The 26,107-nt window shown below is 44.9% G+C and overlaps 1 protein-coding gene across 1 annotated transcript in view; it reads right to left on the reverse strand.

Moving 5' to 3' along the window:
* GRK3 (G protein-coupled receptor kinase 3) overlaps positions 1 to 26,107 on the reverse strand; it is a 72,747-nt gene that overhangs the window by 41,604 nt on the left and 5,036 nt on the right. The window contains exon 2 of the mRNA XM_054219542.1: positions 13,454 to 13,530. Within this exon, the coding sequence (XP_054075517.1) occupies positions 13,454 to 13,530 (77 nt within the window). The remainder of the gene's footprint in view (positions 1 to 13,453; positions 13,531 to 26,107) is intronic.

Consider the following 26,107-nt stretch of genomic DNA (forward strand, 5'->3'; position numbering starts at 1 on the left):
CTCAGGCGGGACGGCTCTGCCGCGCTCAGCGAGGGGACGGCGGCTGGGGGCAGGCTGCCAGCCGGGCAGAGGGACGCGCGCCGGCCCGCTGCCTTCTCCTGCCGTCTAAAGGTCACCTCCGCTGTCGCAACGCCCTATCTTGATCTTCACGAGAATGTCAATTAACTGAGAGCACGGGATAATAATGAAAAGAAAAAAAATTAATGAGGAACTCCGTAATAAAACAAACCTTGGCAAAAACTACTTCTCTAATTCCAACTGGAATTTTATTAGTATCTGATTCAAATACCTTTTGAACAGGAGTAAATAAAAATCTTATTAAAACAAACAGAAGCGACTAGGTAAGACAACAGAGCTAAAAATAGACACATTTAGCCCCGATATAAGTATTCACAATGTCACTGATTGAAAGGAAGCTGCATCTATTTACAGCAGATCTGAACGTGGTCCAAAATGCTGATGTAGCCTCTTTCTAGTAGGCAAAATAGCAAATTAGAAGACAAAAATATCAAGCTGTTTCCAAATCCTAACTAAACGTGCTGTGTATAAATACGGAATAATGAAAAACAAATAAGTGGCGACATCTGCACCAGAATCGGTCCAGGCTCGTTTCCCGTCGGCTGCGGTGAATGGCTCCAGCTCCCGGCAGACGAAGCTTTGGCCAAGCTTCCCCATACCCGGCTGCTCGGGAATGCGCTCTGCTGCTCTGCAAACCATGCAAACACAAAGATTTGTCCTCATTTAGGGCACTTCAAGGTCTCTATGCTAAGTCCCTCCAAGGCCTTTCCTGATCTTTCTTATTTGGCTGAAGTCGGACAACAGCAGAAAGAAGTCGGAGGAGCACGGCCAGAGGGGCATCTGCACGCGGGAGACCTCATCCCTGGAGAAGCCTCTTGTGTAGAAAACCCGAGGAAAGTGGAGGACAGCATGGAGGAACAGCAAAACTCAACTCTCACACCGCAGTGAAACCATTGTATGTTTATGTTTAAACCTGTTTATTGGGTTTTTTAACCATCTGCAAGGGCCCTCACCCGGAGGTAAGGCTTTGGTACCTCTGAATCACAGAATGGTTTGGGTTGGAAGGGACCTTAAAGGCCACCCAGTGCCACCCCCTGCCCTGGGCAGGGACACCTCCCACCAGCCCAGGTTGCTCCAAGCCCCGTCCAACCTGGCCTTGAACCCCTCCAGGGATGGGGCAGCCACAGCTTCTCTGGGCCACCTGGGCCAGGGGCTCACCACCCCCACAGCCAAGAATTTCTTCCTGAGATCTCATCTAAATCTCCCCTCTTCCAGTTTAAAACCATTTCCCCTCCTCCTATGGCTCCCCTCCCTGATCCAGAGTCCCTCCCCAGCTTTCCTGGAGCCCTTTTAGGGACTGGAAGGCCGCTATAACATCTCCCTGGAGCCTTCTCTTCTCCAGACCGAACAACCCGAATTCTCTCAGCGATGAAGGTCCACTGTGCGACAGCCCTGAGCTCTTCCCCAACGTGGTCTGTGGCCTCTGAACAACAGGGAGCCAGGACCAGAAACACAGAACCACGCTTGGCTTTTCTGCTGGAAAACCACCATTCCTCCCAATACGCCATCTCGTGTTTTATCCCTTTTTATTTTATTTGCCTCCAGTAATGTAACGAGCCCACCATGGGTACCAGTAACAGATCTGGGTCTTAGACACAAAACATAGGGGTAGAGGTCTATTATTAAACCATGTAAAAATTGTAATTCAAACCAGCCTGCAGTTGTTATAGAATATCCAGTCAAGTTCAAAATCTTGTTCTGTATGGTATACGCAGGCAGTTGCCATAGCAGAGGATAATTAAGACCACCTAAGAGCTCCAGAACTCAGAGAACCACCAATTTCCTCGTTCAGGAACAAAGAGACTTTGCTACTACCCGGGAAAACTCATCTGCGTAGGAATCACAGCGTCGGGTAGGTACAAAGCCACAAAAATCCTCCCAGCCCAGAAGGCACCACAGATTTCACTACTTTTCTTGCCAATTCCGAGCTATTTGTCCTTAACCTATTTTTCCTAATAGAGCCTAATATACATTCACTTTTCATTAAAAAACAATACATCATAACAAATTAAAACATATCTCTGTGCATAAAAAGCAGTGTAAAAGAACAAATTGTATTTTACAAGACAGGACTTGCACACAATGGTGAGGAGTGCAGAACAATTTCCCTACAACAGAATCAAACTGAGCTCAAAATTAGTCTGTAAGTTGCCAGGTAGCTCGTTTAATGACGTCTATAAATCATTATATTAAAATAAACTTTGGCTAAAAGGTTTCAAGTGTCTTCAAAGAAAACCCTTATTTGCAGGCATATTTTCCATGAGCTTTTCACCCAGTGGAACCACTAAACACGTGTTAAATCTTGGTCAGCCGGGGAGCAGGAGCTGTGCCGCTCCTCCAGCACACGCGTCTTAGGGAGAGCAATCAATTATTATCCTGCTTCGAGCCCAGAAGAGCATTTTGGAGTAAAATACTCGAGGTGGGTTACGGAGTCTGCGTTTCAGAGGAGAAGGCACAGAGTAAACACCTTCCCACCCCCCCGACAGGAGCCAGGGCTTCGGCGCTTTCAAAGGGTAGGACCAGCAGCTTGTCAAGATGTCAAGTGGTGGCACACCAGTTCAAAGGATAGAAGGATTTCTCAGGAAAAGAAGAATGTGCTCTATTTTTAACACACAGCGGTAAATCATTAAAAAAAAAATAATGTGATGTCTGTGCTTCACCCGCAGCAAGTGCCACTGGATCTCTGCCTCAAAAAAAAAAAACCAAACAAACAAAAAATCCACCGTGTATCTTAAGACCCTCATGAAACGTGCCTCTGAATATTGAACACATAATAAATAATTTTTTAAAGCCACGGAAAGAAAAGAAGGGGGAAAACTTATATCTGAAACGCATTTCGTAGATATGTTTCACACTCTGGTCTCTCTTAACACGCAGAATGCCAGTCCACTAAAGGAGATCAGTACGTACGTCGAAAGTGGATAATCGAAGGCATTCAGGATATCAAAGGTGAACAAAAAAAAAAGGCTGTACATAAGAAAAAGTAACTCTAAAAGACCGAGGACTAATATCACTAAACAGAGAGATGTAAAAATACTCTGATTTTTAAAAGAACGTCCATCGGAAGAAGTGAAGCCAATTTGAAGCCAACTAAACACACATTTGAAGCATTCCATTTCAATCAGTTATTGCAAGGAACGTGATTAAATTCCTTCACTAAAGCTCGTCAAGAAATAAACAGCATTTGAGGTTTTGTTCTTTTTTTACTCGTAAATAGAAGAAACTCCCACCACTTTTGCAAGTGGTATTAGCAGCTACTAGCAAGCTATTAGCAAGCTAGCAAGTATTAGCAGCTTAAAAATGTCATGATGGTTGTTTGTTATTTGTTGTATGGGCTCTTTCCCCACGTCACAAGAATATTCAGTCCCTATGAATGACGTGACAGTTGTTATTTTCTCGGTCGGTATTTTTCCACTACACAACTTTTTAAAATTACTTACATAATGCAAGCCGCTATCCCTTCATTATTGAAAAGCACACTACTTCTTTTGACGTGCTCCAAGCTATGACCCATTCACTGTTATGAATTATTTAACACACGAAATACACTGGGAGGTGTATTTCTACTTCTTGACAGGGCCTAGACCTCTGTGTGTGTTTTCCTGGGGGAGAGGGAGGTGATGGGATCGTTTAATGAAGACACGGAATAATTTCACAACGGCAGGGTATTCTCAAGTCTCTGGTGCCAGTATTCACCTTAGCCAGTACCGTTCAGTATCTTAACCACAGAAAAGAATCACACTCTTCTGCGACAGCATCTAGGAAGGCTGTTGTACTGTGGTTAAAAATCAAAACACCAAGCCAGTAGTATTCAGTTAGTAAATACACAACAGCAGTTAGTCAGGTAAAGAGGAGCAAAACCACTAAAACAACAGCGACAGAGCACAGATGATTCTCCTACGTGAATTTTAAAGCCTTCCTCTGCTTCACTCCGTGCACTCCAAGAAGAAAGCTGCCGAGAGCTGGAGGTTCACAAACAGATGGCTCTACTTCTCTTCAGATTCCTTCCCCTTCTAATCAAAGAAATCATTGACAGAAGTATCTAGAAACATTAAGAAACTATTTTGCATGTTTCTGAACCTACTTATCCCACCACCAGAGCCAAGCACACATTCAAGAGCAGGATGTTAGAGAGGCAGTAGCTGGACATAAAGCCGTCAGTGGAAAGAGGCCAGGAAAGAGAGAAGCAACTTCCCTGCAAGGTGACTGCTCTGCTCCCCTCCAGGCTTTGAGGATTCGGAGGTCTGATGGTGTCGTTTCCATTACTCACCTCCTGACAGCGCACCGAGGGACGTCCTACAGCACGAACCTCGCAAATCCGGACCAGTTCTCCGGGGGCTTTACAAGTTATATTATGCATCATACTTTTATAGATATTGGTATAGAACAATAAAAGCATTTGAAAGGCTTACAGTAAATATCCATGCTGTTCTCTGCTCTAGAAACAAATTCATGAGATAATTGATAGCCAGAGCTCTCCAGCTCTTTCTGCTTTATCTCTTAAAAGCACTGCAGAAAGTTAGAAGACTTAACAGCTTCAGTAATTTAGATTCTACTTACTCTTCTCCTGGTTTCTGAGCTTTCCTCCTGTTACTAATGAGTTATCCCACTGAGATGAATGAGTAGCACTGGCAGGACCAGAGAATCCGCTTTATTGTTAGTACAGAGCTATGCAGGTAAATCTCATTAAAGTTGTTATTATGCCACGTTACAGACATGGAAAACTAATATTTACCTATTTCACAGTGGTGTTCAGAGGCTTAATTGGTCTGTGAATTGTTACACTTTGATAAAAACTCCACGGGAGCGCAACTGTTTTGGATTGACTGAGAAATTGGCTGTAGGGGGGGGCGGGGAAATCAAGCTTGTACACCATCACTGTTTATGCACAAGTAGAGCGTTCCGTCAGAAATGGGCTAAGAAAGCTCGAGCAAGTACAAGCAGATAGAAATCACTGGAAGGGGCTGGAAGGTCTCCGCGGAGCCTTCTCTTCTCCAGGCTGAACCCCCCCAGCTCTCTCAGCCTGTCCTCCCAGCAGAGGGGCTCCAGCCCTCCCAGCATCTCCGGGGCCTCCTCTGGCCCCGCTCCAACAGCTCCGTGTCCTTCTGCTGTTGGTGCCCCAGAGCTGGAGGCAGCACTGCAGGGGGGTCTCACAGAGCAGAGCAGAGGGGCAGAATCCCCCCCTCGCCCTGCTGCCCACGCTGCTGGGGATGCAGCCCAGGCGGCGGGGGGTTTCTGGGCTGCCAGCGCACACTGATGGCTCATGTTGAGCTTCTCATCCACCAACACCCCCAAGTCCTTCTCCTCAGGGCTGCTCTTCATCCATTCTCCACCCAGCCTGGATTTGTGCTCAGGATTGCCCCGACCCACATGCAGGACCCTGCACTTGGCCTGGTTGAACTTCATGAGGTTGTCATGGGCCCACCTCTCAAGCCTGTCCAGGTCCCTCTGGATGGCTCCCCTTCCCTCCAGCATGTCGATCACATCACAGAGCTGGGTGTTGTCAGCAAACTTGCTGAGGGTGCCCTCAATCCCACCCTCCGTATCGCTAACAAAGATGTTAAACAGCGCCAGTCCCATACCGACCCCTGAGGAACCCCAGTCATCACTGGTCTCTACTTGGACATCAAGCCACTGACCGCAACTCTTCGAGTTGCGACCATCCAGCCAATTCCTTATCCGCTGAGTGGGCACGGAAAAGCCCATCCCTCACCAGGACCCACGCAGAGAGCCTTAGGGCGGTTGCCCTCTCCTCCTCCTTGGCTCCCCACGCCTCACCCGCACGCAGCCAGATGCCATCTCCCCCACACGCCAGCAAAGCCACTGCGAACGGAGCTGGAAGGAAAGGCAGGAGATGCCGCTGCAGGAGGCTGCTGCCGGAGCCTCAGGTGTGCAGCTGCAGGATGGCTGAACAAATCACTGAGGGCCCATCTAATCTGAAAGGAATGAGTTTACGTACATGCTTCCTGGGGAAAAAACAAACAAACCTATGAAATGTACACAACAAAGTCGCTGCGGGCTGTGTACCACACGCTTGGGCTTTACAGTCTGTTGTGGATGTTTGCTGAAAGCTTAAACGTGGAAACATGCAAGTGAAATTTCATTCAAATAATTTATCATTCGTTATCTCTATATATTCGTTATCTATCTTGCTTATCTTCTCTCCTACAATACTATTTCTGGAGTTCAAAATTTTCAGTCTGGCTGGAATTCTTGATAATCTAACCCAAAAACTGTATAATTACACTGCTCTGCTGAGACAAAGACTATTTTCCCCATGACTTAAGTCTTCCAAGAACTATACTGTATATAAATGCTAACATATATCAGCATGTGTACATTATCCATTATGTGAAGTTCCAGATGATAAGATACATATTTTTCCTATTTTAAAGCTCAGACTTAATCTGCCAGTCCACTGGGAAATCACACCACCGAGTACCTTCAACCCCTTCACAAAGAAGGGCACGGGAGCATATCAGGCTGCATCTCAACAAAGAGATGCTCAATTATTTATGATCAGAAGAAAAATCAAAATGAATACATACTACTTTTTTTTCTTTTTTTTTTTTTTTTTTTTTTAACAGTGACACACAAGATAGACACCTCCTGAAAACTGCCTGCAGGTAAAAGGCACAGAAAATCTGCAGTGGGAAACTTCGTCAGCACCTCTCTAAATGATCTTCAATGTAATTCGTGCAAGTATCCCATTTATTTTACCACAAAATGTAAGTATGTTGAAAGAAATGTAGCTTCTAGTAACATTTAAATTATGACATAAAAACTAGATCTTAAATCTAACACTAGTTTGGTGAAAAAAACTGCATGCAGCGGAACAGTCTGAGTTTTATAAAAAGGCTCCGAGAGTGTCTTTTCTCTCTCTCACTGCCCACACCCCGGTTTAATACAAGTGGAGAATTGCTGTAAAGGAACAGCTCCACTGTGAAATGTCTTACATATAATAGTTTCTGTTTCGGTTTACAATTACACAGTTTCCGACATCTACTTGCGGTTTGGTTTTGGTGTTGTTTTTAACTGATCATCCGAACCGTGCAAGGAAGGCATGGCTCCAACAGATTCACGCCAGCCTCCTGCAGACTATCCACAATCCAAGTTTTAGTCTAAACTTGAATTGAAAATAAGAAGTAACACGAGAAAGAAGAAGATTAGTCTTCAAGCAGTATTTTAAATATAATTTTTTGTTCCCATAGTTACTTCCTAATTTTGACGGTGTCTACTTCTGTATGGTGGCTGTCTTCCCCAGGTCCAAAAAGGAAGCACAGAATAAAAACACTTGAACAAACAACCTGCCTTCTTGCTCTTACAGAAAACCCGCCAAGCAAGTCACTCTTTTCCCTGTCATACGGCTGCACATTATTTAACATCCATAAACCAGAACTCATGAACTTAAGAAAGAAGTCCAAGGCTGTGACACTTTCAATCATCCAAGTCATAGATCAGTAGCTAACATGTGCCCTTGGGTGACTTTGGCTCTAAAAATACTCTGGTTTTAAAGAGGCTTTAGCACAGGTTTTCGTGCAGCCCCTCCTACTCACACCGTCCTGCCCTGGGAAGGCTGGAGGACCTGGATCCATCCCTGCGGGGACTCACACACGTCGGCCGATGCAGCTCCTCCATCCTCCCCTGCGCCGCCGGCCACCGTCAGCCCCGCAGCCTCCCAGGGCTCAGCCAGACCATGGCGGGGGGGAAACACCGCTGGCACGACCCCCCTGCGCTCACACCTCCTTCCTTCCCTGACGGCACGGACAAGCCTCCAGCTTCAGCATCGGCACGAGTGGCTAGAAATGCCCAGAACCAAGATCTGCTAATAATTTTGTCATCCCCTCCTCATTTAATAGCCAAAAACCCAGGTGCTTTTCTTTACTCCCAACCAAGTTTTATTGCTTTCATCATTATTTCCTCAGAGGACTATTTAATTAGTTCAGAATGCCAACGGCACATAGATCTTATGCTTAAATTAAACAATAGCTTAAATAATGCTTCTAGGGAGGTGCTTTTCCCAGCCTGTTATTTTTAGGTATCTCGGGGAGCGCAGTGCACTGCGCTACCACACTGGCAGCAGAAAGAGGAAGAGCAAGAATGTTTTTCTCGACAGATTTTAACTCAAGATCCATCTAATGATTAGCATCAAAATTCTGAAATAATGAAATATGATGGGTCCATAACCAGAGAAACAAGCAGCAGAAAGCATGATTCATTGCCCTAAAAAAAAACCCAACCACCTCTTTAGCCTTTCTCACCCTAGTTTGTTGGTTGGTTTTGTGTTTTGGGGTTGTTCTTTTTCAACAGAAGGTTGTCACTGACAAAGCTGGAGGAAGCAGCAACCAGAGCGGTCAAGAGCACGTTTCCCTCTAACTGCAAAGGGCAGGCAGAAAAGTCCCTCCCCACAGTTGTAGGTTGCCTGTGCAGAAGGAACTACAAAATAGACCAAATGCTCATCTGCTCTGGAAACTCAGCTAAAAAAGCTAGCAGAACATACATTAGCTATACTTAGCTGCGGCAGTATAAAGGGAGCAGATAAGAAGCGAGAGAGCCCCTCACAAGACATGCGTGTGTAGGAAGAAGCGCTGATACAGATGGCAAAATGCTCCCCCTGGCTGGGAAGACCTCCAACTTGGAGCCTGCTGATTTAAGAGGATATAAAAGACAAGTTACATGAATCACCCCCGAAAGATCATTCCTCACTATACAAAAAGTAGATGGTAAATAGGCAAAAAAAAAAACCCACGTTTGTAACTTGTTACACCAACGACAAGGTTTTTTAATTGGTTCTTTTTACAAGTGTTAAATTTCAAGAAAATGAAAAAGAAATCAGATTCAGCTTCAGGGGGAAAAAAAAAAAGCAAGTTACGCACTAGGCAAGGTGAAAAGCTTATATTGCAGGATGACCAGCTGCTGAAACAGCTAAAATATATTCTGTTCTCATCTTTCCCCAAGACCCAAACCCGACGGCTCTGGGGAACAGATGAGAAACGGAGAAGGGTGTTGACAACCTGCCATGTCCCACCAGCTTCCAAGCAGTCACCAAGGCTGAACCTAAGCCAGGACCCACCGTCGTAGGATGCTTTACTGTCACATCCCCAAATTTCTAAGCCAACTTTATTCTCTGCCTACCAGGTAGACGCAATTTGTCAGAAAGTCCAGTGTCAGACATAAGAGTCACCGAACTATAACTGGCAACAAGTTTGCTCCAAAGCATTTAACTTTAATAACCAAGATAATCCTGTTCTAAAGCAATATTATGACCTAATTCACTCCCTTGAACACTTGGCAGTGTCACGGGCTGCCGCAGACCCCGATCCGCCCAGCAGCAACGCACGTTACAGCTCATTTCCAAACTGCCCTCGGAAAGCGGCGCTGTGACAAACGCGCCCACCCCGCCGCGCCAGGCAGCACCCGAAGGGCTCCGCGTGCAATCCTAACGTGGTCGCGAAGCGGAGTGGGTTCCGTGCGTAAATTATAGATATCGGGATATACTAGAAAATGTCTCTTTTTCTAAAGCAAACACATAATCTGGTGGTGTAGCAAACAGGATGTGGTAAAAAGAAAACTAGCTAAAGGTGGTTACGCACTCGGCTCCGAGACATGCTGTACTTCCCCATGAAGCTTCTGCTGTGGAGGAAGCAGCTTCTGCAGGAACAGCCGGCTGCTGGGCTATTAAGGGCTGCCAGAGCATTTTTCTGGGTGGCTCTATTATCTTCATGTCCTCTGACTCATTAGGCGATTCTTAGAGAGTTCAAGATCATTCTGGAGCATCGCTCCTGCAAACAGTTGTGCCATCTTCAAGAGATGAGAGGAACCTATTTGCTTTCACAAAGAAAAAGGTACAAATAGAGGACAGACACTTGTTTATGCAAATCTTACGAAGTCTCCAGGCCCTTTTCATCCCCAGAAGGGCTGCTGACGGAGTTTCCTGCTTTTATTTTGATCCTAAAAGGGCAGAGCAAAGGTTTTGGTTTCCAAGCCCAAGCTGCCTGTGCAAATCCCTGCAGTTGCACACCTGGGGGAGGTGGCAGGGAGCGAATCTGGGCCAATCTTTTACAGTGGGACCTGCAAAACACTGATTCTAAAAGGATTTAAGGGCTCCTTAAGGATAAACACTTGCAGGTAATAAGACCAGCACCATAATTAGAGCTGCTCATAGGAGAACATCCAACAGGAACGACTCCATATAAGGCACCAGAAAGACTTATATGTATATATATATCATACATACATATATGTATCAGACAACTGATCAAAGCCCTGGTTTTTAGATTTGAAAGAAGGATACTGAAAAACAGGAAAAAGCAATGACCTGGAGCTGCAAGAAAGAATTGTTGTCTGGAAAAAGAAAAAAAAGCTTAACAGTCCTCATCTACATCACTTGCCCAAGGAAAAAATAAGTAGCTCGATGAAGTTTTAGAGTTAGGACATAAGGATAAAGCACTGTACACTAGACGGCTCTTTAACTGAGAAAATAAAGGCACAGGAAGAGCCATCAGCAGGGGGATGAAGCAGCAGAATTACAGCTCACCATCAGAGACTCGTTTGACTCGGGTTGGTTTACGCTCCTCCGAGCAGGAGCTGCCTCCCGCGGGGCACCTGCCCCACACCTGCACCCACGGGTCCAGCCTCAGCTGCTGCCGCCCCGCGTCCCCGCCATACAAAGAGTAAAAAGGGGATTAGGCTTTGAATTACCTCGCCATATTTATTTTCACAGCCTTTTGCAAAATGCTTGCCTAAAATTGAAGGTACTTTACCACAAGCAATTATGCATTAGGCTGGAAACAGAACTAATTTAATGGCAAAGAACAAGCTAGAAAACGCAATAAAATCTAAATGAACAACCACAGTAAGGAAATACAATATTTTCCAGTGCAATGCAAAGTCTTCTGTTAAAAACAGTCGTGTTTATCTTTCATCTTCTTTTCCTTCCATTCTAAACCCTACTTCAGAAGAAACCAGCTTCAGAAGTAACCGAAACTCCAGCAAAGCGGTCAGAGAAGCCCTCCTCATTTCCAGGTAACAGAGGGCAAGTACCGCTATGACTGTGCCAAGGGGAGAGGAGGAGAAAACCGCTCCGCACATCTGTGAACTCTGCAGCTCAAGATCGCGGCGAGAAACTAATACGTTAATGGAAATCTGGGCTCTAAAATTCCAGGCTCAACAGCTACCAACATGGGGGAAAAAAGAAAGATATAATCCTTCCAAGGTTACAGTCACCTAACTATAATTACTATAACTTATCAGAATAACTGCAACATTCTTCACTGTTCTGTGGAAGCAACTGTTAATGAAAAGTATCCAATTACATAAATAAAAATATCCATTACATAGAAGCTGTTCTGTTTGATGACTTTTTTTTTAAGGAGAAAAAAAATACCCCCACTTCTTAATTTCATTGACGAATGGAATCAAGCTAGAGCAAAATATTAATGATCCAGCACAGACAACTAAACTGAGCACACACTGAGAGATGTCACTACAAGCAAACGAGGTATCTACGCATTTACAGTGCACAATTTTTGGCCAGAATAAAAAGTCATAGTTTTTATGCACAAAGATACAGAGTACACTTCAATTACCGTAACACAATGGAAAGCTCCATGAGACTTCTACGAAGGCGTATTTCAGACTGGAGTTTCCACAACCCTCTTTGTACAAAGCTATGAAATCCACCACTGACGATCTGGGATACTACACGAGAATACTATTTATTTTAATCTGGCAATGCTTAAAACTCCCACTCCAGAATATTCTCATACCTACTGAGCCGCACCTTTCCAGGCAAGCAGGAAGGCTGGACGCTTCTTCCCCAGCCAGGAAGGGAGACCAGCTAAAGCTCAACCAGCCCGAAGATGCTCCTGCTGCACCACCTTCCCTGGGAAACAAGGCCCAGGGGCACTTTGTTCTTGGGCATTTGCTTCCACTGTTAATCACAGTCTCGGTGTATTTCAGACAGGAATTGATCTCCTCAAGTCTTCCCAGCCCGTTTTATGGTTTTGTCCCCATTCTGCGAGACAAGAGCAGCTGTACTATCCCAGCAGACATCTGCCAACCCACTCCTCAAACCTACCGGACAAAGTTTCCACAACCCCTCGTGAAATCCCTTCCCCTGCTTTGCTACCCATCCTACTATTAAAATAGTTTTATTCCTATCCAGATTTTTTTCTTTCAATTCACGTGTCAAGCCTCTGGAAAATTGACTAACCTCATCGTTTCTGCAACACAGCTTTTCTGGTTTGGAAGATTGTTCAACCTCATTTCTCTCATAGCCTACATAACACCCTGCTTCAATACTTCCTCGGAGGTCAAATTTAGCAGACTACTAAGCAAGGTCTGCTCATTCCCACTGCTCTTTCCTGGACTCTTTCCAGCAGGGCCATGTATATTCCGTAGTCCAATGCCAGGATGGACACAATATTCTGCCAAAAGAGGATTACTTCACATGCCTCACTGGCTACAATCCTGATTTTATATTTAATCGTGTGATGTAGCCGAGACAACACAACCTACGGATCACTACAACAGCCAAGTCAATTAAAAACATCTCCCTGATCAGTGGTTCTCCACCCTGTATTTCTGTAATTACTCCAGCACAGGTGTAGAAGACACTGCTTGTTTTGACGGAGAAGCACGGCATTTTTCCCCCTCCTCTGGTTTATGGAGAGCTTTTGTAATTCAGTCCTTGTCCTCGGTGTGGTTACAGTCTTTCTCAGCACGCAAGCAGAATACAGAGGTTCTTCACTCCAGCATTCACACCGGTAACTAAATCGCTGCATAGTAACTGATCTCTGATGCTCTTGCGCAAACTTCCTGGATACATCCTTCCACGGTCACACAGAAACACTGATAACGGTTCATCAAGTCAATTTTCCCAATAGTTCCGCCCCCTGCACTCAGCAGTTTCACCCAGGCCACATCTCCCTGTGTTACTAGCAAGAACACGATGTCAGACAGCCAAGACAACATGTATGGTATCTTTCCTACTACTGCTCCCTTTATCAACAAGGCTTATTACCCCTGCAGAGAAAAAAAAACTTTAACTGATGTGACACATTATATTGTTGACAAGCCCATACCAAGTAATACAATTTTCTCTTCGATGTTTCCAAATAATTTAATTATTTTTCCAGTAGTTTTCCAGAACATGAAGTTAAGTTGACAGATTGCCTTGCTTCATCTCTTCTTTCCTTTCACAACGTTTCATTTCATTGAAGACCTTTGTTTTACTAAGGTCCATATCCCTGTCCATATTCCAGTGTTCATCAGACCATCTACAACAGTGATTTTTCCGCAGTCATTGCAAAGAAGTGGCAGGCAAGGCAATCTTAAAGATATCTATGCAACATTTTATTGAACTATGACTTACCAATTTTCTGATGAAAGATCTTGTCGAAGGTTAATTCACCCCTTTCCTCAAGGTATTTCTGCATAACACTGCGGATACTGGAAGAAAAAAAGAAGAGTTATTTGAAACTGCTTATTTCAAACCAGATCTTTAACATACTTTGGAGAAAAGGATCACTACAACGAAGCACCAACGTAAACGACTCATGCCAAATGAGATACCACTGCCCATCTACTGCATCAGCTCACAGCAGGACAGGCAGCCTGCTGCTCTCTCTAAAGACCACGAGAGTTCATTGCACTACAACCATTAACGTCAACTGGCCTGCAGAGTGACTGCTGATTTCATAGAATCCAACATTGCAAATTGTTTTATGAAAATTCAGTCTTCACCTATGAATACCTTTCCAGGCATCCCCTTACTAGCCTATAATTAGCCTTGCAGTCTCGATACTGTGATTTTGAAGGGGTTTTTTTTGGAGTTCTTGGAGTTTGAAGTACAAAATAAAAATCACTTTTCCCCACTGTAAAAATGAATACTATCCAGTGTAGAATATTAGGAATATCAGTACTTATTCAGTGTAGAAGAGACATAGCTTCTACATTTCAAGCTTAACATATCAATAGCCTACACCACACAGCGTGATGTTGCTAGAACTGCCCTTCAAGAATCTATACTTATTAGATAAGGTTTGAAAATACTGCAAACGAGCACAAATTGGAGAAAAAAAAGCCATGGGTGACTGCACATAGTTCCGTTCACTGTGTGCCACAACAGAAGCGACAGCACAACAGTTTAAAGGAGAGCCCCCAAGCTTCGCCCAGTGGTTTTTATCCCAGTTTGATATTTGCGGAGGGTAGTACGGGGCTGCCACTAGGAGCTGGAGCACCAAAGGCTGGTTGTTTTTCCCCAAAACCAGGAGCACACTGACAATTCCCGGTGGAGCCTTGGGCTGGCCCTGCCTCGGGCAAGCTGAGCCCTGGGGTCACAGCCCTCCCCAGGGAACACTCTGGCCATCGCTTCCTTTCTTTATTCTTCTGTCAGGTTTTAGCTTGCACCTTGTAAAATAAACGTACAAGTCAATCAAAGCTACAGCGGGCTGTTAACACTGCAGTTGCCATATATCATTTAGAAAGTGAGCCAACATAAGCTCCATTAGGCCCCTAGCTTGGCTGCAGCGCACTTAACATCTACTTTGCCTAATTTATAATGTCACAATCACTCATTTAAACCACATTAACAAAGATTTCCTTTATTCGTCAAGTAACCTCAATATTCATTTTAATATAATGCCTATAAAAATTTCATACGGGCAACAATACAAGCACATAAATTTCAAAATCAATGCAGCCCAGCAGTACTGTGCCTTGGTAGAACAACTATATTGTCCAAGTATTAAGTCAAAATTCCACTAGATGTTTTCTGTCTCCCATTTTAAAATTGATATTTTCATACATACCATTTACTTTTATTAAAATAACCACAAATACCCTGTACAAAGTACTCATGCCCTAAACAAGATGGTTAAATATCGCTCACGTTGCTGCAGAAGGAAGACTGGGCACCCAACCCTTGTGAAATGCTCCTGGAAAACCTCACCAACATCAACAAGCATCTCTTCCATCGTCTTTGAGGGAGGAAAGTATTTGTGCTCCTCCTCAAATGAGGACCCAAGGCATGAAGTCTGAATGACTCGACCAGAAAAAAGTCTGTAATAAAAGCCACGAAATTAACTCGAAGGGCCTGAACTCCAATCTGGGAAATTATTCTATGAATAGTTTTTATGTCTATCTCAAAGCCCCATATGGAACACAGATCTATGAACACCGTGATCCAAAGCAAGAACTCCGGAGGCTAAACCACCACATCAAGCTAAACAAGAATTGGGAGGGCTAAACGTTGTTAATCGGGTTCCAGACTATAAATTATTCAGTGACGAACTTGCTAGTCTTTTTTATTTGTTCATTAAAAACTAGGTCTGCTCTCTGTGTATTTTTACAACCTGAACAAAATACTGATTTCAGATGAAGAGGAAGCAGTAATTAGAGATCACGTTCCGTACTCGGGAAAAGCAAGGTAGTAAAATAAAATTTATCATATAATTGACAGAATTGCAAAACTTGGCTGGTTTATGGGTAGATTTTTAAAAAATATACGTCCTAGCTTAGCATGTTTAAAATGGTGACTGTAAAACCTAATTCTTTGCTTAAATCCATGAATGTTAGCACATCAATGGCAAAATACCTCTCATTGTACTGAGACCTTGGACACAGCAACCCTGGGCCATGGAGCAGAGCGGTGGGGCTGGCAGGAGCCCGGGGACAATCAGAGGCTCAGGGCAACCTTCAGCCCAGGAAGGTTGGGGAGATGCCTTCGGCTGTGCCCGCTCCTTCCCTCCGCATCCCTCTTCTCCCAACCACACCTTCCCCTCGCCTCTCCGGGCTTTCAGGAGGACCACTTAGAGATGAACACGGTGTGCGTCACCAAAGACCGCAAATGTCCCTCTCCTCGGCCTCCTGGTCGCCCCGAGCCCATCAGCGCTGCCCATCCCAGCGCCTGCACTCGGAGCGCTCTTCGGCAACGTCCCGTTCCCACTGACCGCCAGACCATTAGTAACATAATAAGCCTTTTTAATAATAACGACATCAAGAAAGCTTTCCTCTGCTCGAACAAGTGCACTGCAAGAAATTACATAAACGCATCCCAGTCTAGACAAGGGGAGAAGATAATGAAAAATTTAACGTATGACTGAAGTGTCCAGGAAAACACTCCAATTGTGTAACGAACAAATCTCTCCAACGCTTCGGCTCCTCTCCCTTGACATCTAGTACTTCTGGTCTGATGGATAACATGTCAAAGGAACAAAACGTTTTTGCAGCTACAGAATCTGAACAAATCTGTAAAATGATCACAGGCTACGGAGCCCACACTGCATTCCAGCTTCTAAACAACAGACTTTCACCCTTTCAAAATCATTGTTCCTTATCCATATACGAATAAATAGGAATAAATTACATGGCGTGGATTATGACTACCCAGAATAATCAACTTCTAATTCTCACACGGAAGTTAAAGGTAAAAATCCTACTGAGTTCGAAAGAAACGTAGCAGAATCCATGTATCCTTCAGAAGGATGGAAAATTTTAAAATGCAGCCTAGCGCATTCCACAAACAGGAAGGAAGGTTCCCTCTCCGCCTTTTTATATCGCATCATTAGTTGCCCTTCACGTAAACAATCTGGGATTAAAAGCTGCGTTTCACAGAAAAGCAGCCATTTTTAAAAAGCTTTCCACATCCAAAGATGCTTTCAGCGCAAACAATGCGCTAATGCGAGAAGTGGACTTTTTGCATAAGTCCATCTCAGTTCACAGCACGATCTACCTTAGCAGTAACACTCAAAGAAAGCCGAAACAAAAGCTGGCTGAAAACGAAATCCAGGGAGACTTCAGCGACAAAAGCATATCCGACTCTACTGTAGCAAAACCTTTTGTCCATAGATTTCTTTCAGAGAGGAAGAAAACAGCAAACAACAAAAATGCCAGAAACGCGCCGTTTGCTGTCCACACGCCACAAGTAGACAGAAATAACAGGACAAGTATATTTAGGGGGAAATCAAAAGTCAGGTTTAAAATTTTATGGAGAAATGCATTTTGGGCTCTGGATACCTCTTTGCTGGTTTAACTGGGACCACATTTAAGCGCGTACCCAGGAGCAGGGCACAGCCCAGGGCACCCCAGCACCCGGGCCCAGGTCAGCCGGAGAGAACTAACGCAGCGGTGAGACGGTAAAGAAGTTTTGGGAGAGGTTTTTAATTGCAAATAAGACGAGCACCTCGATCCCTGGCAATGCAAAGAGCACCCACGCAGGGTCTCGCAGGTGCGCAGGACTCCTGCAGCCCCACGGGAAAAGCTGCCCTTAAAGAAAGGGCTGAACAAAAACCCTGGGTTTGTCAAGCTGCTCAGAGCGCGCTGCCTGCCCAGAAGCGGGAGGAAAGATGACTATCTGTGTCGGCATCAACCATAAACTCTGTGAAGAGCGCAGGTCGCTCTAACCTGGCCAGCTCCTCCACCGCCCCACAGAAGGGGTTTATTACAAGCCTCAGCTCATAAACTCCGTTAAAAGGAGCTTTAAGCTGCCCCTTGAAGCTCTAGTTACTATCGCCAGCATCCTGGTCTTCCAGATTTGACCAAAGAAATCCACTGAAAAGCAGCCTTCAAGGTTAAAATGCGTTCTGTAATTAAAAGGTTCTCGCTGCCTCCGAGCGCGCGTGGTGGCAGGCAGTCTGGCAGGGCACGGGCAGCAGTCGTGGCGCCAAGGTCGGTACAGGCAGACAACGCTGACTTGAAAACACGTCTTCTGAAAAACTAAGGAAGAAAACATATTATGTTCTTTTTAACGCAGAAGAGGACATGTGCATCGCTCATCCGCAACCCTCCCTCTCGGGCAAGCTACGCCAGCAGCAGCAAACCAGGAGGTGCCTTGGAGAGGGAGCTCACCCCAGTGCCAGCATCTGCCCTCGGAACCACATGCCACGGCCGACGGCGATAGTTTCTTCCTGCTGCACCCCTGCCCAGAACATCAGTAATATCCCGTGACTCCAAGGGTACGCAGAAATTAAACTTTGGCGGGTGTATGACTGCATCCGCGCCCATGGGACGGCCACCGGAGCCCCAGGAACAGCCCATGAGGCACCCGGACCACGACCACAAGAGATGCGGGCGTATGCAGAAACTAGAAGTTACGGAGGAGAATAAAATAAACAGCATTTGCTTTGACGTTTCCTAAAAGTTCTGCTATTCATTTCCAAGATGCACGGATTTTGTCCCCGCGGGTCTGTTATACTCCATTATGCAGGAGTTCTTTAGAAAGCATCTCGCACCTAGGAAATGGGAAGGGTATAAAGAAAGATGCAACGACATGTGTCCATATACACACTCTTACTACTGGAACTAGATCAAGAAGCTACTTGCTACTAGCCTTCTCACTACTGTATCTTAAAGAAACTTTTAATTATTTATCATAAAAGCACATTATTTTCTCTTATAAATCAATAAGAGTTCAGATTTGTGTGATATTATCTATCGTAGAGATGCACACATGCACACCACGGTTGAAAAAAAAAAAAAATATTTGGCCTTATCCCAAGCATTAAGGAATCATACCTACATTAAGAAAGCGCAGTTACACTCACTAATATATTCACCTATAAGCTGAAACAGAAAAAGGAGAACAGAAAAACAAAACAAGAATGAAATGGCAGCTTCACAGAGGCTGGCCTGAGGGGAGCAGAGTTCAGTATTTAACTCTACCAACATTTCCTGTGTCATCTTGAGCAAGTCATAAACATTATCTGCCTCAGATTCCCAGTCTGTAAAATAAAGTGGTATTTCTTTTTTTCCTCCTCTTTGTCGTACGGACAGGTATCATCCTTCTGCCATGAGCCTGGACCCAGCACACTAAGCTCCTGATGGCTCTTGGCACGTCCAAAAACTACTCAAATGCTAGTAATTATTTCAAGAAAATGCTAGATATTCAGCAATTGAATTACCGCTGCCTTTGACTGCCAACCTCCTGCACTGCCCCGCTCTCTGCGCTTCGAGCATCCCGCTCCCACACTGGACCTTCCATTTATTCTTGTCTGCTTTCTCCTCTTCCTTCTTGTTATCACTCCTTATCTCCCCTTCTCAAATCTCTCTCTCAACCTGTTCTCACCTTGCTTTCCGCACCGTATTTATCACGGCGCCTCATCCCATCCAGCTTTCATCTCCGCTTTCTCCTCCACTTTCTCTTTCTGCACAACGGCCCGCGCATGGGGAAGCCTCACAAAGCCAACAAAGACCTGAGCTTGCCCGCAGTCAGAAAATAACTAAGCTTGCTTAGACCCAATTTCAAACGAGAAGAAAGTCTGAAAAAGTCTGAGGCATAATACTACCCATGCGTCATTAGTAATACAGTTTCTCCTTGGAAGTATTTTTACTGAGGTTTTGCAGAGCAGGAAAAAAAACCAAAACAAGTCACACAACAGAAGACGAGCGGGAGAAGGAAAGAAACACCTCAAAGAGTGAATTCTGTGTGACTGATTACTAATGATGCTATTATTTTCTTGGAATATGTTCACCACTGGCATGAAGTACCTCTCCAGCTGAACAGAAAACTCCCCGGGAACGAGACTGGAAACTGGAATGAGTCACTGCACCACAGCCCCCAGGTCAGCTTAACACACCACTTTCAGGGGGAAAGCGAAGGGCAGACGCTTGGTGCAACCAGTCAAAAAAGAATTAGCATCCCTCCTAGACGAGGGGTAAAAAAATAGCGAACATATCACAAACCATTCAATCCGTTTATTTTTGCTTCCTCTCAGACTTGTACCCAGTTCAAAGTTCAGCAGAAGTCAATACTTCTCCAAACGATTTTGTTCTCAAACGCTGTAAAAGGCACTTTACACCCTGCAACTTCTGCTCAAGCAATTAATGGGGCAACGTGAATTCCCAGCATATAAAGCCAGAAAGGGCCGTTAGAGCACCTAATCTCATATATTTATCTATGACTTGTAAAATTCCACAGTTGAAGAGGAAACAAATCATTAGAAGACTGTGAAAAAACATTTTTGGACAACAATGAAATAGCATGGAAAAAAACATGTTCCTGTTATTCTTTTACTTTCGAGCATCCTATAATGTTACTAGAACATCCCTGACAGCAATGCAACATCCAATTCGTTTCATTATTTAATAGAGAACTAAAAGTGACCGTTGGTGTTACGTTAATTAGCGCACATGCTTGTTCTAATATTAGTCTCACCAGCTGACAAATCCAGTAGCCCAGCCCAGCCAGGCGCATGCCCCCGGGGGTGGGGGGGCACACACCGACACACACATCACCACCAACCCAACCCAGCCAGCCTCGTGCTAGGTGGCCCACCGGGCAAGAACAGGGCTCTGCCACCTTCTGTCCCAGTTTCACCCGCTTCTATCCCATTTTCCGTCTCTAAAGTTTAAGTCTAAACCCACTGCCAAGTCGTTTCACTACACTGAACTAACGCTCTTATAATTGTCAAGGATGATTAATAGCATATTGCACCCCAGAAGCCTGTTTGCGATGGAAGGGATTAATTCCCCACACAACCCCCTCTCCGGTGCGTGCAGCTCATCCAGGAGACAAAGCAGCTTCACTTATGCAAATTGTATTAATGGAGAAAGTTTACAACAAGGCAGCCAAATGCAATAGCTATGCAGCTACAATTTAGAAAAACGCACTTAGCCTCCTGTTCCTTGAGGATCATTTGCATTATCATTGCTGAAATCTGAAACTAATATAAAAGCTTCTAAGTACATGAATTTTTCAGGAATAATTACACTGAATTGTAATGTCAAGGACTTGCCCCTCCACCAGAATGCTGCTACTGAGAAATTACAAGACAGAGAAATCGGAGCAAAATCACATCTTCCCGTTCCTACTGCAATTAAGTAATTTGTCAATCATAATTTTTTTTTTAAAACAAATAAAAAATTACTGAAGGCGTGCCAGTTTTTTTTCATCTTCCCATGTCTCCAAAATGTTTAGAGCCTTCTTTAAAAGTAGCGTGCAAGTATAAACATTAACTGAGTTACCAAAAACTACGGCCAACGTTGATTGAAACACACTGCATTCGCCCGTGATTTATTTATTCATTTATAGTCTCAGGATGCACTTTTACAGAGACTTAAATGTTTATTCGCACTATCCAAATCCATCAAAAAGTTGCTAAAATTGGACCAAAGATCCTGCCTCAGAGGCCTCTGAACTCAAAGCGTGATGGGGTCAACAAGTACAATTCAGAGCAGCGGCAGAACGGCACACAGCCATTACAGCCAAGATATTTATTTTTTTGCCCTTTATAAGAGCGCATTTAGAAGGTTTAGTGATGCAAGACCGATCAAAAGTGAAACTTTTTGGAAATACTGGGCCTAAGAATCTCTTAGATTCTTAGATCTAGATTCCTAGATTCCAGATTCCTAGAACTTCTCAGGACTCTTTCAAACAAGTTAAAACTAAAAAATACTTCCCGTATTTCCCCCCCCTCCCCCCGGAAGAAACACCCCCCTTTGAAGAGGTGAGCATCCCCCAGAGCCTGCATCCCAAACACCACAGCAGCACCTCTCCTAAAGCAGAACAAAAACAGAAGCGTAAAGTCATCTTCAGTGATTTTTTTTTTTTTTTTTGCTCCTCATCATGCGTTTTAACCTGGCAGTTATTTTGAGGTCCCAGAAATATGGAGGAGATGTGAAGGAAGTAACCGTAATCATTAGATCAATTTAGAAAGAAGACTGGGCATACCTGGGGTAAAAAAAAAAAAAAAACAAAACTCAAGAGGACTGATACACAGAGACATGGACTTGCTTAAATGTGCCGATGAACAGAATGCGATGGGAAAGACAGAGGGCTGCCATGCTTCAGAAAAATAGCAGATGATGAGAAGACTCGGAAAGGAATGTCACCTGCGAGGCACTGCCTGGGCTGTCCTTACAGCTCGCCAAGGATGGGAATCCAAGCCAGGAAAGCCAAAACGCTCCAGGGCAGTCGGCAAAATGCCGTCCGACCCGACTCCCTCCAGATCCTCTCTGCTCCCGGGACAGCCAGGCTTATCCTGCCAGACACTTGACGCCTCAAGAGTAAAATGCCAACCCACATTTTGTCTTATTTTCATTTCAAGTTCCATTTATTCACCGAGCTTGCTTTACCTTCAGCAATTAAGACAGAGATGTAATAAACAGAACATCAGCCAGAGCTGGCACACGGAGGGTGCATTCTGCACCCTGCCCTTGGGAGAAAAGCTCTTCCTCCCAGGTCGGAAGAATTTATTGGGTTCCCCCGTGCTTTTTAATTTTCTGGGAGGGTACGTAAGCTACTGGGAGCTCTTTTCTCATCTAAACGCTACGCAGAGGTAGCAATTCCTCCTGGGCGAGGAGCACCCATCCGTCGCCAGCTCCATCCCACATCCCCACCGTGTCCCCAGGCTGCAGGGAAGTGCTGGGAGGTCAGGGTGCAGCCGATGCTCGTCAGGTGCATCCCAAACCCTCTGCCGCAGCTGGCCTGAATTCCTCTTGGCCTTTAGTGAAGGCTTTGATTTGCACAGCTCTACCAGATCCTGAGAAATCTGCCCTTTCCCCGGTTCCCCTCTCAACAGGACATGACACATGCTGACAGGACAAATTCCTGGCGCACTGGAAGAGGACTGGGGGGGGTCCTATATAGAAGCAATTTCTCCTAAGACTCTCAAAAATTTTACCTATTTATGCAAGGCACGTTTATATAGGTGTTTATTCAGTATCAGAACGACTTTCTTGGAAAAAGTAGTAAGCATGGGGTGAAGCTCTTTACGTGGAAAACAGCTGTATTTTCTAAAGCTAGAAACTGCTGCTTTTACCTCAATTTAGTTCAATTAAATTATGTGAATCAGTTTATGCACCTGGACCTGACGGCTCCTGATAGGTTTTTTTCTAATTCTATTAATTACCCCCAAAAAATGCTATTATTGATAAGAAGATTAAACCAGGCCATTCCACATGATTTCACCAGAACACAAACTAAGAGCTGCAGACGTTCATCTCCTGATGTTGCAGTTCCAGCATTTTGCTGAAAACATTCCAGAGGAGAAGGTCCAAGCACTGAAAAGCCATCCTACCTATAAAAGGAGTAACAGCTATAAAGTTTATTAAATTTACTGGGAAGACAAACCCGCCTGTAGGTATCTCCCACCAGAGACACCAAGCGTGCTCCGCGTGCCACAGCTCTGCTCAGCTCTCTCCAGAGGACGCTCCAGCCGCGGCTCCAGGCTGGTCCCGGCATCGGCACCCACAGCCCGTCCGCATCAGGCACTAGCTCCACATGGGATCACACAGATGCGTTATACCTAGAACGCAACATCACACGATGGAAGCTTTCCCCAGAAATGTCCCTAGAAACATCCCTCTGTTTTTAGCACAGAAGTCTGCACGCTGATCTCTTCCCAGATCACCCTCATTTACCTTTTTTCTTAATTAAGGTAATGACACCCAAGGGAAAGTCTATATTTCAAAACATAAGCTTCAGCCTTACAGCAACCCCACAGGAGAACTAATCGGAACATCTCTCTTAAGGCCAGATCTCTTTCATAGAATCACAGAATGGTTTGGGTTGGAAGGGACCTTAAAGCCCATCCCGTTCCACTCCCTGCCCTGGGCAGGGACACCTCCCACCAGACCAGGTTGCTCCAAGCCCCGTCCAACCTGGCCTTGAACCCCTCCAGGGATGGGGCAGCCACAGCTTCTCTGGGCAACCTGGGCCAGGGGCTCACCACCCTCACAGCAAAGAATTTCTTTCCTCGGCCCCAAGACACTCCAAGTACCCTATGCCCAGGAGCTGGGACAGTCTCAGGCCTCCACCGCTTATCTGAAGCTCCAAAAATCCAACTTCAAACCCCGCATCTGCCAAACGTTCCTATGCATTCCTATAAGTGTGTACATCACTTATTTTCTACTTGGCTTAGCTGCTGATCTGTACAATGTAGGTAACGACAGAGCCCTTCTTCCAAACTCTCATTTCTCATCTGTTAAAGCTGCAAGGGCTTTGCAACAGGACCTTCGTCTCCCCATGCGCTTCTGCATAGGCCTGTCTTTTATTAAGGTATCAGACACTGCAGTCACACAAATAAGGACCTGAATTCCCAAGGGAGACAGCACCCAACCCATGCGGAGAGCAGCATCCGCAGCAAGCGGGAGCCCTCCTACACAGGCTCCTACACTGTGATGGTCCATTCCCATCCCTAAAACACATATTTTTCCTGCTAAGAAAGTACTGTAGTACAAAGCTAATGAGATCACAAGCAAGTATGCTTTGTTAGCAGCCCTGGCTTTCCCTATGTATACTAAACGATATTGAGAAAGCCATCTTTTTACTACCTTCTCACCAAACACCTACTGACAGCAAAGTTAGGAGGCTGAATTTCTAAACAAAACTGAGTTTTTAACTACTCTGCCACCTCTACTCACCCTGAGCAGGACAAACCGAAATGAGAGACATTCGTCACCTCAGAAACAGCAGTCACGCTAACTAGATGGCGATGCTGTAGGAAGCAGAGTAACATGGAACAACCCCATTCAAATCATTTACTACCCGCTTCAAGAAAGTGTCCGGTGAACCATGAGATGCTCCATTTCACAGGAACACTCTGACCTTTGAGAAGTTCCAATCCACGGTGCTTGCCTCCGACGCTTACCTACTTCAGGTTCACCTACAGAACCCTGGTTCTCAGAACACTTGCCTGGTGTACACCACATTCAGCCATCTTTAGCTCTCACCAAGCTTTACTTCCTTTACTCTTTGCTCAAACGTTCAACTCAAACAGCAGGACAGAGCATAGCTCCAAAATAATAAATCAGTTTATAAAACCATTTCATTTAGAATCCTTTTTCCTTCTGTAGCTTCACAAATTACAGGTCGATGAAACCACTTCGAACAGTTTGAGTGTCCTGCAGGCCGGTTTTAAGTTCTTACTTCAAATTTTTCAAATCAGTTTTTCGTAAATACTGGAAACAGTATAAAAATACCAGGAAACAATCCTGCTTGATGCTAAAAAAAAAAATTGTAAATGTCAAACAAAAACCTAAACTGTTTTGAAATTTTAGACAGTGAAGCTTAAGAAGTTCTACTAAAATGATTTACAGTCATTATTGCCACAAGCAGATGGAACAAGCTTCAATAAAGTACCACCACCTTACGGAGCTAAAGTTACTGTGACACAAATTTGTCTGAATTAACTGTTAGATCCTTAATCCTCCACATCATCTCCTATTTAATTCTGCACTCATTGGCACCATTTCTGTGCAAAGCCCGGTAAAAGCATAAGCCTCTGCAAAACCGGGACCTACTTTTTTCTGGAAACAGGAAAACAGCACTTTTAAAGATTTCTACCATTTGCATTCAGTGAGAAAGGAGCATAATATAGCACAAGGCTTCCTGGAGCTATGACATTCTCCAAACGACCCGCACATAAAGGAGGAATTTGGGGTATCAACATCATTGATGAGACCCTGTTAGACCCTGCTGTGCCGTGCCAGGGACCAACACCACGAAAAGGCATTCCAGATCCCACACTTGCCATGGGAGACAAGGGAATCATCATGGAACGGTTTGGGTTGGAAGGGGCCTTAAAGGCCACCCAGTGCCACCCCCTGCCCTGGGCAGGGACACCTCCCACCAGACCAGGTTGCTCCAAGCCCCGTCCAACCTGGCCTTGAACCCCTCCAGGGATGGGGCAGCCACAGCTTCTCTGGGCAACCTGGGCCAGGGGCTCACCACCCTCACAGCAGAGAATTTCTTCCCGAGATCTCATCTAAATCTCCCCTCCTTCAGTTTAAAACCGTTACCCAAATGGATGGAAGGAGGCAGACAGGAAACACCACTGGTAAACACGGCAAATGCTCCATCAACACCGCAAGCCCTAGCAAATTAATCACAGTCAAACTTCATAAGCTTCACAACGGAAGAGCGTTTTAATGAGGGATTCAGAGGAGGCATTTTGTGGACCCGATGGCAAGGAACAGCATGGAGCAAAACAGGCAGTGGCTCTCAGCTCATGGAGGGGAACACCGGGAGACGGCAGCACTGGCAGCTTTCAAAACCATGACACTGAGATGTCATTGAAGAGATGCTCAG

Source organism: Rissa tridactyla, chromosome 13, assembly GCF_028500815.1.
Source record: "Rissa tridactyla isolate bRisTri1 chromosome 13, bRisTri1.patW.cur.20221130, whole genome shotgun sequence".
NCBI classification, from domain to species: domain Eukaryota; kingdom Metazoa; phylum Chordata; class Aves; order Charadriiformes; family Laridae; genus Rissa; species Rissa tridactyla.